The following is a 14,049-nucleotide window of genomic DNA, read 5'->3' as shown; positions in this document are numbered from 1 at the left end:
AAAGAGAAAAATAGGGAATAGAGGAGAACACTATTGACTCTTGCATGAAAAGTAAATACATAAAAGTAAAAGATAGACCCTTCACAAAGGAAAGCAGAGGTTGTCATGCGCTTTTTATTTGTGGATGTACGAACTCTTCATGCAAAGAAACGTCACGTTATATTTCCCTTTGTGATAGCAACCTCTATTATGCAGTCCGTCGCTTTTATTTCTTTACCATTACAAGTTCGTACAACGCTCATTTTCTATTACAATAAAAGATCATACATATTTAGAAGCAATTTTTATTGCCTTTTTGCACCGATGACAACTTACTTGAAGGATCTTATTCAATCCATAGATAGGTATAGTAGACTTTTATGATATGAAAGTGGGTTTAAGGGTTTTTGGATGCACAAGTAGTATCTCTACTTGTGCGGATTTTATTTAGTTTGACTTATAGCAGTTTTATTCTTCAGATGTAAGCGTGCCCATCGATAACAAGACGCCTATGATGACTTCGTCAATCTTGATTCCCACTGATCCATTCTCATGGTGTGTATGCTCATGTAGGCCGTCTATACTGTGTTTAAAAAAAATTATAAAAGAGTACCACTGCATTAGTGTATCATACGGCTGTTGTACGCAGATATTCTACAATGTTTCTCAAGCTTATACAAAACTTAATGTTCATAGCTATTCGCATCCAAATCAATGGTCTTCTCTCGGCGCACACCGTTTCCGTCGTCGCAAGTCGTATGACTAACAGAATCTACTCTTTCTTGCTGAGGAGATCAAAGGACACCATGGGTTTCCTGCAGCTCTTAGAGCACGCTTCCTGCACAAACAACCACATCCACCACTGCTGAGAGAGGAAGAAAAAAGGTACTCATGGCGCGATGGCCGTGAGGTCGTGAGGAGATGCATGTGGTGCTGACCTGCATGGCGTAGGCTAAATGCAGCAGCGTCGCCTCCGCCCACGGCCGGCCGATGAACTGGAGCCCGACGGGGAGGCCTCCCCTGTCGTACCCGACCTAGAGGTTTCGCCAAGAAAAATCGTGTCAGTTCGTTTCTTGCACGAGCTATACGAAAGAAGCACCCTGGAAAGCTGAGTGGATGGATGCGCACCGTGACGGTGATGGCCGGCAAACCGAGGAAGTTCCCTGCGATGGAGTACCTCGAGATCGCGGCTGATTTTCGGTCCAACAACAAAGACCACGAGTTATACTATTAGCACAAACATTGCTGCAGCTGCCCGCTGGATTTGCTGCAGCTTCGAGACACACGAGTTTCACGGGGAACATGGATGGACGACGTTCAGTTGTACCCACCTGCGTTTATGTAGTCGAGTTCTCCGGTGCGCAGCGCGTCGTCCTGCAGCGCGTACGCGGTCACACTGCACCCACAGGAAAAATGCGGTGCTGGTAAGAAAGAATGCCACCAAGAAATAATGATGGATGACGTGAACAGCTAACTGAACTGCACGGCCAAGGGAAGGCGGATGAAGAGCCACGCACGTACCCAGTCATGGGCGTGACGATGGCGTCGGCCGTCTCGAAGATCTTGTTGTGGAAGTACATCTGACGGTTCCTGTGAAACACGCACGTTGCCAGCTCCGAAGATCAGATCGCCCGTTCATTCAGAAAATGAAACCAAAATGTGATCAGACTGACCGAATCCGCTGCGCGTTGAGGTAAGCCCTGCTGCTGAAGGAGCCGTAGGCGCTGAGCGCGATCCTCACGTCCCACCCGATCTCAGACTTGTCCCTTAATTTCCATGCACGCACGCACAAATCCATTCAGCCTACAGAAAGAAATGCACTACTAGTAGTATGTGTGGAAAAACGAATTAACCCAAACTCTGGCTCACAGCTTCTCGAGGTATTTGGCGGCGAGGGAAGCGGAGCACTCGGCGCCCATGGTCACGTAGTGCGCCAGACGCATCTCCTCCACCTCAGGCACGGTCACGTCCACGGTCTTGCCGTGCCATCCAGGAAAGAAAAATGTCATTGTTTCAGATAATGAATGGATCAAAACCCATTTTTATTTTATAAGATGTTCCCTCCGTCTAACATAAGATGTTCTAATATATTTTTTCTGAATAGAGTGTATATATCCACATTTTAGTTTATTTATTTACTCATTTCAGTCTGTATATAGTCCACATCGAAATATCCAAAACATCTATTATACCTCCCACCCGTAGTGTGCGCGCAGGATCTGCAGAGCCTTGTCGCAGCAGCCTCGGATGTTGTCGGAGCTGTCGTTGAACCACTGCGTTCAAAATGCCACTAGTTATTACTACTATCCTGCCTGAGTTCATCATGAGGCTTGAATCAGTTCGTATCTTTTTCTTTTCTTTTCTTTTCTTTTTCTTTTTTGCGGGTGGAAAGACGCCCACCTTTCCGTATCTTGCGAGCCTGATGTTAGGCATGCAATGGGTGGATGTCAGCATCGGCAGATTCAGCTGGGGCTGCAAATAAACGGAGATTTAAGCCAGCAAATTTAGCTGAATACCTCCCATGCATTCAGCAAAAGTAACAAAATTACCTGGGAGTGAGCTGGTCTGGACTGATCAACCATGGCCGCGTAGCTGAAAGATCAGTCAGTCACATGCATGGTAAGATGAGGAGAATGCAGGTACAGCAGGAACATCCATTTGATTGATGTTCAAAAAGTAATATAACAAAAGTGCTAGCTAGTTTATGCAAGAAGCGTGGAGGCACTGACGCGATAAGTGCGTCCTCGACCGTCGCCGCCAAGATCCCCGGCACCCCCACCGTCCAGTTCAGCGGGAGAAGCCTGAGTTCAAAGAGCAGCGTACTTGTCACTACACAAGTCAAATGCATATGGAAGAAGCTAGGCCATGTGTTAGCTACGGCACCCGGAGTTGGAGAGCCGCCCCGCGGTGGGCTTGAAGCCGACGACGCCGCAGAGCGCCGCGGGCATGCGTACGGATCCTGCAAACAATGCAGCAAACAGCACAGGCACGGTGGGATTCAGTTCGCGTTGCGTGCAGCTTCAAACTACTCGTAGTATAGTGCAGAGAGTGTGTGCGTGGCGCACCGCCTCCGTCGGCGCCGAGAGCGACGGGGCAGAGGCCGGCGCAGACGGCGGCGGCGGAGCCGCCGGACGAGCCGCCCGACACCCTGGCGGTGTGGTAGGGGTTCCTGGTGGAGCCGTGGTGCGGGTTGATGCCGCTGGTGCCGGCGCCGAGCTCGTGCATGTTGGTCTTGCCGGCCAGGACGGCGCCGCAGGCCCGCAGCTGCGCCACGCACGCCGCGTCCGCCACGCACGGCCTCATCTTTCCCAGCCAACTCGTGCCTCCTGCATGCATGCATTCGCGCCATTTAAAACACTTTTTTTTTTGTAATAATTTCCCTCCCCAGGCCCCAGCGTGCACGGCATAGAATCACTGTATTTTCCATTCTGTGCTCTAGGCATGTGATTCTAGCATTCTTCTGAGAATTGTCAGGTAAGAGAGCCAAGTGCAAGCGATCGACCATTCGTATATTCGCATCAAACATGACTATTGGGTGAGTTGATCAGTGCATGCATGCAGTGCAACTTAACGCTCCTCTGTGCAACACAGGTACCAGCCTATGTTGAGCTAAAAAAAAAATCTTGCGTTTTACTGTATTTTACCAGTGGTTTGGTAGGGCAGGCAATCGATCTCGTCCTTGACTGCCACCAGCACCCCATCCATGGCAGACAGAGGCGCCCCTGCAATGCACAGCGCATCAGACGTAGTACAATAACAGAAATGACGCACGCATATAGTACTACTACTACTAGCATTTTTCTTTTCATTTTATGCATATAGTCATATACAGTCATGCCAACAACAAATTGAGAGCAATGAATACGCATCACTGCCGGAATGCGCCATGAATTCTACTACTACAGATCAGTGCCGACTGCCGCCTGCTTTCGCCTCCATCTCCAAGATAATAAAACAAAGAGGCGCAGCGCCGCTGCAGCAGCAACGACCCGTACCGTACGTCACATGAGTTAGTACTCTCCTCCGAGCAATCACTGCTCTGCTCCTCCGCAGGATTCAGGACCATGGACGCGTACGCACCAGCATCCAGATCGACCATTCATGCATGGGCATTGGGCTGCGTTTTTCCGTATGGATTTCCTGCCAGCTTCGAGACTCGCTGAATCTGCAACAACTCGACGAGCAACGTGCTCCACTGCTCTTGAGAGACCTAACCTCACGAGCAGAGCAGAGCAGGCAGGTTCTCGCAATGGCGATGCCACCGTTGGCTCTGCTGCGCTGCCCACCTAACTATTCACACTGTGATGAGTCCAGCGGGACCACGGAGGAGGTGCGAAGGCCAAGACAGCGGGGCATATCTTGGTCCCGTCCGTAATGGCGGTGCCACTGCCGCTGCCACTCCATCCTCGAGTCGGCGACGGCCCTACTGCTTAAATGTCACGGCGATCGCTTCGCTGTCGCCGGCCCGGCGCGGCGGCGTACGTACGTGGGGTGATTGATTGATTGATTGGGCAGGAGAAACTTTGGTTTTACCTTGCTGGTATCTGAGGGTGGACTCCTCGGCCTGCCTGACGATGTCCTCGGGGTCGTAGCTGATGAACAGGGCCATGTTGAGGTCGGGGCCCGAGCACTCCTCCACCGCCGCCAGAAACCTCCTCGCGACCTGCGAATCGATTCAACAGGGACACGTCGCTGATCAATCATCATGTGTTGCAATCACGCCCGCTGCTCGCGTGATCAAGTGGTGAGTGTCAGCGCGTAGTGTGACACCGAACAGAGTTGGATTCATTCTTGTTAGGATTGCAAAATGTTTACCATGACAGGAGTGATCTCTCCTGAACTGTAGGCCTTGGCGAAGTCCCGGATCTTCCAGCGCCTGAAGCCCGGCGACGACGGATCGGCGAGGTCGGGGAGGCAGTCGATGGCCTCCTGGGCGCGCGCCGCCGGCGACCACCCGGGCTTCGCCAGGCTCACGTTCTGCTCAGGGATGTCTGCAGTAACAGTGAACATGACTGAGTTAAACCCAATGTGACAGAAGAACTTCTTGTGCAGGAATGGATTGGGGGTAGTGAGAATCCACCTTGCCAGGTGTGAGTCGGAGTGAACAATGGCGGCTCCGGGATGTCGGCGTCGGAGACGAGCTGCAGCGTCAAGTCAAACTCAGTGTCAAGCTCTAGTTCCTGCTGTGCGACGATCTAATCTACTGTACCACACTAGGAAAAAGAGAAAGATTTTTCAAACAAAACAAAATGTGAAGAAGGTTGTTTGATTTGATCACCACCTTGTTGACGAGGTTGTCTTTCTTGAGGACGTAGAGCAGGAGGGGGCCGAGGACGGGCGTCTCCAGCACCCACGCGAACATCTTCACCGGCAGCCCGGCCACCCGAGGAGCTGAAGAACACGCAGAGGCAAGAAACCATAGAAAGATTCAGCAGGAGCGTTCGAAATGCGCGCGAGTGTCAGTCAAATCAAATCAAATCGGGGAAGAAAGAACCTTTGACGTTGGGACTGATGTAGTGCTCGTCGCTGTCGGGGCCGAGGTCGACCTCGGCCGCCGGCTTGTACACCTTGGGAGCCGAGCAGACGAGACCCATGGATGAGCAGAGCTGTGCCGTTCTGGTTCCGATGATGGAATGGACGTGAGAGAGACTGGCTGGCTGGGGGAGCACGGGCTCCTAGTACTAGTACTAGTATTCATGCGGCTCTTTTCACTATTTTAACCCTTTCAGAAAACTTTCGTACAAAATAAACTTCATATAGAATTTTTCACGATCTGGTCTTTCTGGTAACGTCATAAGCCGTGGCGTTTTTTCTCTATTTGAAAACGCCGAGCTAGGTAGCGTTGCTGGCCTGGTCGAGACGCTACGTGGCAGGACAGAAACGCCAAAGTATGCAGCGTTGCTGAAAACGCCAAGGGTGCTTGGCGTTGCTGCCCAAGCATGGGTTGGCGTTTCAACTAGCTTGTTCATATTGTCATTTATTTATGAAGTGGAGCAACGTTAGCTAGCTTGGCGTTTCTAAATAGAGAAGAAACGCCACGGTCTGTGACGTTATTAAAAGAGTCAGATCATGAAATAGTTTTGCGTGGAGTTCATTTTGTGCGAAAGTTTTCTGAAAGGGTCAAAATAGTGAAAAAGGCTGCTGGCCCTTCGTGTTGCGGCATAGGTCGTTTTAGGCTGGCCATAGTGGGGTAACATAAGTAGTATCATGCACTTGGGAATCGTAAACATACTTATGTGGCAGGTAATTAAAGAAGAGAGATGGTTATATTAACATAGGTAGATACCGTAACATAATAAATGTGATGCTACTATGTGTCATGCATAACAATAAATGAGACTACTTATGATACTAATCTATAATACTATGCACTATAGAGATAGTAACATAGACTAGTTACATATGCATGTTACTAGTCTAGACTAATAACATATGCATGTTACTAGTCTAAGTTACTCCCCATTATGATCAGCCTTAGAGTCGAGGCACAGGCAAGTCAATAATGTAGAAAAAGGCCGCCATCATCTACCGTACATGGCTTAATTGGCATTATCAGTAGGTAACTCACCAAATATACCTGTACTTTAGACTTTAAGTTATGTTGTACTCCTACAAATTGATGGGCGCAAAGTGACATCATCTACCGTGAAATGTGGCAAGCCCGGCCATTGGTGACAAGTGAAAAGTAGTTTTTAAAAGGGCACCATAATTGCGAAAGTGATCTTCTCAGCACGAGCACACCTGCTCACGTATCCCTCTCGCCGTTGTCCTCGTGATCCACAAGCTGACGCGAACAGGCCCAAGTATTTCTCCCGTATATCTATTGAGGAACAGTTCCACTGGCCCACTTCTGTCAAACGGCCACTGCTACGACGTCAACCAAATGGGCTTCAGCTCAGCCGGTCTGTAACGGGGTGGGCCGTCAGCTTGCAGATTCTGGACTAACGCTTGTGCAGTTTGAATTTCGAATAGGATCAAGAGAGTACTCGGCGCACGACCTCACAGATGCATGCACTTGTCACAGCTGCACACTGCTACCGTACGTGTCTAGCTTTCAATCTCGTGCCCCATTCCAGCAGGCAAACATAGCTGGATTACCTCAGTTTTAAAATTCAGGTAACACCGTAACAGGAACCATGCTTGCAATACAGTTGTTTGAATATACTCCCTCCGTTCCTAAATATAAGTCTTTCTAGAGATTTTATTATGAACTACATACGGAGTAAAATGAGTGAATCTACACTCTAAAGCATGTCTATATACATCCGTATGTAGTCCGTAGTGAAATCTCTAAAAAGACTTATATTTAGGAACGGAGGAAGTATAAGTCAGCTCAAACAAGAATATGCTCGCCACTCTGTTTGCACAAGCATTCAGTCAAAAATTCAGTATGCACGCCCGTACTGACAAAAAAAATCAGAATGCGTGATCATACTGTCAAAAAATTCACAATACATCAGCATGCTGTCAAAAAATTCAGAATGCATGCTCATGCTGACAAAAAATTCAGAAACAGACATCATCCATTCTAAGCTGGTATCAGTTTGAACATACACGCAGAGGAGTTTCATTTTATTTAGAAACGAGTCATTAACACGTCCATCAACACTGCATTACATTCAGCAAGCATGCAAACAAGACAGATTTTATAAGAAATCCAACACATTCTCGCCGCACACACTTAGCTACACAACACAATGGTCTACAGTAAAGAAACGATCAAACAGATAGCTTAGTCAAGGACATTGTGGTCGGTCCTCATATGTTGTTTATCCGCAAATCGCCTACTCTTTTGCAGTTGTTTCGCCTGTGACCTTCAATGCCACAGTTTGTGCACCTGGCCGGTTTACGAACAGGCTTCGGGATATGGCCACGGTCCGGGCAGGTTGTCCTCTTATGTCTCTGCTGGCGACATATCATGCAGAACCTTGTCCATTTGTTGAGCCCCTCGTTGGCGCCTTCTCTCAGCTAGTTGTTGGCTGCCCCATCTCCTTCTGCTTTTTTGTTGCCACCAAACTAGTAAGCCTGTTGATGCCCATAGCTTGTGCAGAGAGATTAACAATTGAGAAAATGTACAATAAATACTTTGAGCAAATATTTAAATTACTTTCATAACCTAATAGTACATGTTTCTGTATATTATTTCAAAAATTAACTAGACAAAAAAGAGAAGTAAATATCATATATTCTTAGAATACACAAGAAAACAACTAACTGGAAGCTACCAGTAGCAGGCACATATTGACATTGTGAAGTGAATAAAGTATAGTATATAAGAATAAAAATCTTAGATATTATAACCAGTTAGCAACCAGATAAACAGATCTCCAGTAACAAAACTGAAAGGATCAAGATGGACCTAGAGGAGGGTGAATAGGTACAATTACAAATTTTAATTGTTACTTAGCAATTTTAGGCACTAATGCGGAATATGAGAGTGAGCCTAACAATTGCAACTGTAGTACTAAGTGCTAAGCAAGATAAACAAGTAACACAAGTATGTAAGTAAACAAGCATAATATGATATAAGTGCTAAGAGACAAGTAACCACAAGTAGAGAGTTAGGGTTAGGAATAACCACAACTCCGGGAGACGAGGATGTATGCCGATGTTCACTTCCTTGGAGGGAAGCTACGTCACCGTTAGAGAGGTGGATGTTACCACAAAGGCACACCAACGCCACGAAGGCTAACCCTATTCTCCCTTTGAGACAACACCACGAAGGCGTTTCTCAACCACTAGTGGTAGACCTTGGGGTGGTCTCCAAACCCTCACAAACTTTCCAGGGGGTAATCACAAAGGTCGATTCCTCTCCGAAAGACTCCTACCGCCTAGGAGTCTCCAACCTCCAAGAGTAATAAGAACGATGGGGAAAAGCTCAAGACTTGCTCAAATCACGAATTACTTGGGTGCAAAGAAGGGGAAGGAGTGGATCTATCACTTGATCGGACAACTTCTCTCAAATGCTCTCAAATCCCTTAGGGATCTAAGATTTGGTGTGGAGGAGTGAGAGAGAGAGAGTGAGAGGTGTTCTAGGGTTTGTTCAAAGTGAATGGTCAGCCCTCTCCCGTGGGGAAGAAGGGCTATATATAGTGTGAGCACAAATGTGGCCGTTATAGCATAAGTGAATGGGCAGGCCGGACATCCGGGCAGGGTGGCCGGACATCCGGGCTGCCTAGGCACAAGAAGAACAGAGGAGAAGCCAGGAGAAAAACAGAGGGGCCGGACATCCGGAGCAAGGCCCGGGCATCCGGTGACACGGGAAGGCCCGGACATCCGGGCGAAGCCCGGACATCCGGCAGCAACGTGCAAACCTACTGGAGTCGGGATGACAGGGAGCCGGACATCCGGCGTGGCTGGGAGACCCGGACATCCGGGGTGCAGCCCGGACATCCGGCGTGAGCGTGCAGACTTACTGGTGTCTAAACATCAGTGACCCGGACATCCGGCAGGTAGCCCGGACATCCGGCATGGGAGCAAACAGAACATGTGCACAGAGTATTTTTGTGTGACCCTAAGTTTTTACTGAAGCAAGGAATTATTGTAACTTGAGCAAGTCTTTAACTAACCCTACCAATCCCCTCTTAATAGTGCGGGATCCTATACTCAAGAAACCAAATATCAAATCAATTTTTATGCTTCATCCTTGAGTAAAATCACTTGTATGCCCTTGATCCACACACTTCGATGAGCCGGGGACTAACACCTGAGATTTACTTAACAACCATTGTTAGTCCCCTACATGTATATTGTCATCAACATCAAAACATAATGTAAGGGCATGATTGCACTTTCAATCTCCCCCTTTTTGTTTGTTGATGACAATCACACATGTAGTATCACAGTTGTAATAAATAGTCTTAGCATTGACAAATATGAGAGCGAAAGTACAAAGTAACTTGATGTTTCTATTTGTATTTGGCTCCCCCTCATTGTGAGCATGAGATGAATATGTTAACACATGGACAAAACAAAATCCATACCCACAAGGTAAACAACATAGACTCACATGATCAAGATAATAAGATAACAACATAGTCTCACTTAGTCTCACTTGATCAAGACAATAGCATAGGTAGCAACATAACAAGTTCATAACAGGTTCGAATAATAGTAGGGCTAACACAGCTAATACATCAAGTATGACCACATTAAGATACTACTTCTCCCCCTTTGACAGCAACAAGTAAAAAGGGGCGAAGAACTAAACGGACTTGGTCACTCCTGGCGGATGTCATCATCATCAACAAAGAACTTAGGATACTCAGCGCGAGACGGGAAACCGAAGGTGGAAGTGGATGGAGCCGCAGGAATAGGATCATCCTCACTCACGGGGCTCCCACGGTCACGGAGGCGCTGCTTGAGCTGATTCTTGGAGATGATGAGGCGCTTCTAAACATCATGATTCTGCTGATAGCTGAAGGTGATTGCTTTCATGATAGCAGACCGAGCCTTGCCGAAGAACGAGGCAAGGCGTCCACGAGGCGCAGACGAGGAAGATGGAACAGAGGAACCACTGGGCTGAGTAGGAGCAGCTGTCTTCCCACCGACAGACCTCCCAGGCTGAGTAGGAGCAGAAGCCACCACGCGCATATGAGGAGGAGGCTTCCAAATGGAATGCACAGCAGTCTTAACCACCTCAAAGGGAGCAGTGTGATCAATCAGAGCCTGAATAAATGGAGCATGAGGGAACTGGCGTGTCTGAATGAAACTGCAGGGACGGATCTCATGCCAAATAAAATTTGATGTGTCCAGAGGCTCAGTGGGTTGGTCATGCATACGAACCATCAAGTCAATGCAATAGTTGCGAGCCCTCGAGCGATCTCCCTTCTTAGGGTAGAGAGTGCGAAGCACACACTGGTAGAGGATGTAGTAAGGAGCACGGAAGATGGATACCTCATTGACTGGATATCCAAGCTCTTCCTTAGTGAGCTGAGAGGGAGGTTTAACAAGTGGCAAGCAAGCATCAATCCCTTTGGTTTGTACTCTGGATCCATACTGTGGATGCAATGGCCAACACCGGAGAGACCCAAAATCTAAACAAACCTGTCATAGGTGATCGTCAGTGTAGTGTCATCGGTCCTCCAGGTGAGAGTGTTGTCCGGACCAAAGAAACAGGTGGCATAGAACTGTAGAATGGCAGCTTCATTCCAGTCACACCTGAAGGTCATTGCAGGACCAAGAGTCATATCGTCAATGATCTTGACCGGATTGTTAGGGAAAAAGGCAGGATTGTCACGCAGAAAGTTGAGATCCAAGGATGAGTGAGGAGCAAGTCCACGCCCATGGACGAAACTGGAATAGAGATCCTGCTGCATACGAGTCCGGAACCGAGGATCTTCGGCATCAGCCACCATCTCATATTGATTGACATCCCGACGAAACTGAAGATATTGCCCCGCCCCCACAGTTGTGAAGTCGTGAGTGGGGCGACCTCCACTGTCAGGAAGCTCCATGGAGATGCGACGACCAGGGACAATGGGCATTGCAGAACCACGAACTTGAGGCACCGGCGCCCTCCTAGTACCGGGCTTGGACTGTCCAACAGACTGTCTTGGTGCACTGTCATCCTCTTCCTCCCCAACATAGTCCGCATCATCTGGATCCGAGGCCGACAGACTGGTGGATGGTGCCCGCTTCTTCTTGGTGGTGGTCTTCTTCTTCTTAGGCCGAGCATGCTCATCGGAGTCGGTTGAGCCTTGCCGGCGATCAACTGGAAAGGATAATGAATAGGTTCCGATAAGAAGAAGCCAAAGAATATGAACAAGGATAAGCCAAATTAAACCGTGGGATGAACATGTTCCGATTATGACCATAGGACAAGTCCAAATGGTAAATCAAAAATTTTACATTCCCATGGTTAAGTTGAGTAGCCGAGTACATATAGAGGTGTTTGTAGGCTTAGGTATACAGTACCAAAACGCGAGAGCGCTAGACATGGCAAGATGTACATGGGGAATAATGCAACCCTAATAAGATTTGGTCACGACCAAAGGAAGATGAAGAGAGATAGCACTCTTACCCCGAGAAGAAACCTCGGGACCCTTGGGACCGCAGTTCTTGGTACGAGCCATGACGAACTCCGGCGGTGAATCCCACCGAACACCGGCCCCTCCCGAGAGACTCAAGCCACAACCCAAGAAATGGATTGGAGAGAATCGTAGATCGGGAGGAGGAGAGTCCGTGGGCAGGAGATCGGGGCCGGAGATCGACGGAGACTGGCCGGGGCAGCGCCGGAGCACACCCCGGCGGCGGCGGCTGTGTGGTGAGATGGGGAGAGGAAACGGGAGTGAATGAGTAACTCCCCCAAAAGCCCGAGCCCCTCTCTGTTATATGGTGCGGCAACGGGCCGGACATCCGGGGCATGGCCCAGATATCCGGCGCTTGGAGGTCAGGGAACAGAAGAAACAGGGCCAACGGGCCGGACATCCGGGGACCAGCCCGGAAATCCGGCCACTGGAGGTGCATTGGTGGCTTGCGCAGCAGAAGGGTTTTTTTTTCTTCAGGGCCCGGATGTCCGGCCACTGGACAGAGAAACAGGATGGGGAAGGATTTTTAAGGGGTCAACACATAGAATTGAATATAGACTCCGCCAAGGAGTTTTTAGAGATTTATATGGGTAGAAATCTCAGTCATCTATGGTCATACTAAGATAAAATAACCACCCAACCTAAATAAGTAATGAAAGGTTCACACAAACAAGGTACAAGCGGTGACCGAGGTCACCATGTTTGAGCATATGGACCATAGGACTGCAAAGATGTAGACTTTGGGCACATGGTCACGACTCCATCATATTAAAGCCCATAGTTCGAGAACCATGATACTTTGAGAGTGTTTGTTCTATTTATGCATTATGTAGAGTGAGAATATTCATGAATTGAATGTCTCCCCCTAAATATATGCCTACATCAAGACAAGACATTAAGTTCATGCACGAATGGGTACTAGATTTCACATAATATTGTCAAGCTCCAAGATACCAAGTTCACGCCTAAGTTGACAAAACCTTGCTTCATCCAATGGCTTGGTGAAAATATCTGCAGGTTGCTTATCTGTGCCAACATGAGCAATGTCAATATCACCCTTCTCCACATGATCTCTCAAGAAGTGATACCTGATATCAATATGCTTGGTGCGGGAATGATCTTTGGGGTTCTCAGCAATATTGATGGCACTTTCATTATCACATAGAAGAGGCACATGTCTATAGGTGATACCGTAATCCTTCAAAGTTTGCCTCATCCATAGTAATTGAGTTGCACAACTGGCGGTCGCAATGTATTCAGCTTCTGCGGTGGAGAGGGCAACACAATTTTGTTTCTTCGAGGACCAACTTACCAAGGAGCATCCAAGAAATTGGCATGCACCGGAGGTGGACTTACGATCCACCTTGTCACCAGCCCAATCCGCATCCGTGTATCCAATGAGATCAAACTTAACATCCTTGGGGTACCATAGTCCTAACTTTGGGGTGTGAACAAGGTATCTAAGAATATGCTTAACCGCCTTATGATGGCTTTCCATAGGGAAAGCTTGAAATCTAGCACACATGCATACACTAAACATGATGTCTGGTCTAGATGCACAAAGATAAAGCAACGAACCAATCATAGAGCGGTATCTAGATGGGTCGAAGGGGGTACCGTTTGAGTCTTCAGTGAGTACAATTTTGGTTGGCATGGGTGTCTTACATGGGCTAGCATTAGTCATGCCAAATTTCGCTAGGATATCCTTGAGGTATTTTGCTTGAGACAAGAAAATCCCTTCTTGAAATTGTTGAATTTGAAATCCGAGGAAGAACTTCAAATCCGTATTGAGTGACATTTGGCTTGTTCCCGGTTAGGAGCTCATATGGAGTCTTTTCCAATATCGTGCGGAGGAAGAGCCGGTTTGATGCATGACATGCAGTGTTGACGGCCTCGGCCCAAAAACTATGTGGCGACTTGTATTCATCCAACATGGACCTTGCCATCTCCACAAGGGTCCGGTTCTTCCTTTCTGCTACACCATTTTGTTGGGGAGTGTATGGAGCTGAATATTGATGCTCAATCCCTTCATCACTAAGGA

General features: G+C 48.0%; 1 protein-coding gene across 1 annotated transcript; it reads right to left on the bottom strand.

Moving 5' to 3' along the window:
* Window positions 1-578: 578 nt before the first annotated feature.
* Window positions 579-5,653, bottom strand: LOC109739602 (fatty acid amide hydrolase). The gene is made up of 19 exons (XM_020298685.4): window positions 5,474-5,653; window positions 5,261-5,370; window positions 5,060-5,120; window positions 4,795-4,970; window positions 4,513-4,642; window positions 3,624-3,701; window positions 3,045-3,305; window positions 2,863-2,938; window positions 2,709-2,780; window positions 2,529-2,571; window positions 2,380-2,451; window positions 2,172-2,252; window positions 1,849-1,955; window positions 1,653-1,745; window positions 1,501-1,569; window positions 1,311-1,375; window positions 1,108-1,169; window positions 918-1,013; window positions 579-817 (listed from the first exon to the last, which is right to left on the bottom strand). The coding sequence occupies exons 1-19, from the start codon at window positions 5,571-5,573 to the stop codon at window positions 752-754; spliced, it is 1,818 nt and encodes a 605-aa protein (XP_020154274.1). The 5' UTR covers window positions 5,574-5,653; the 3' UTR covers window positions 579-751.
* Window positions 5,654-14,049: the final 8,396 nt, after the last annotated feature.

This window comes from Aegilops tauschii, chromosome 4 (genome assembly GCF_002575655.3).
Source record: "Aegilops tauschii subsp. strangulata cultivar AL8/78 chromosome 4, Aet v6.0, whole genome shotgun sequence".
NCBI lineage: Eukaryota > Viridiplantae > Streptophyta > Magnoliopsida > Poales > Poaceae > Aegilops > Aegilops tauschii.
Note: the sequence above shows the minus strand (reverse complement) of the source record. Positions and strands in the feature narration are given on the sequence as shown.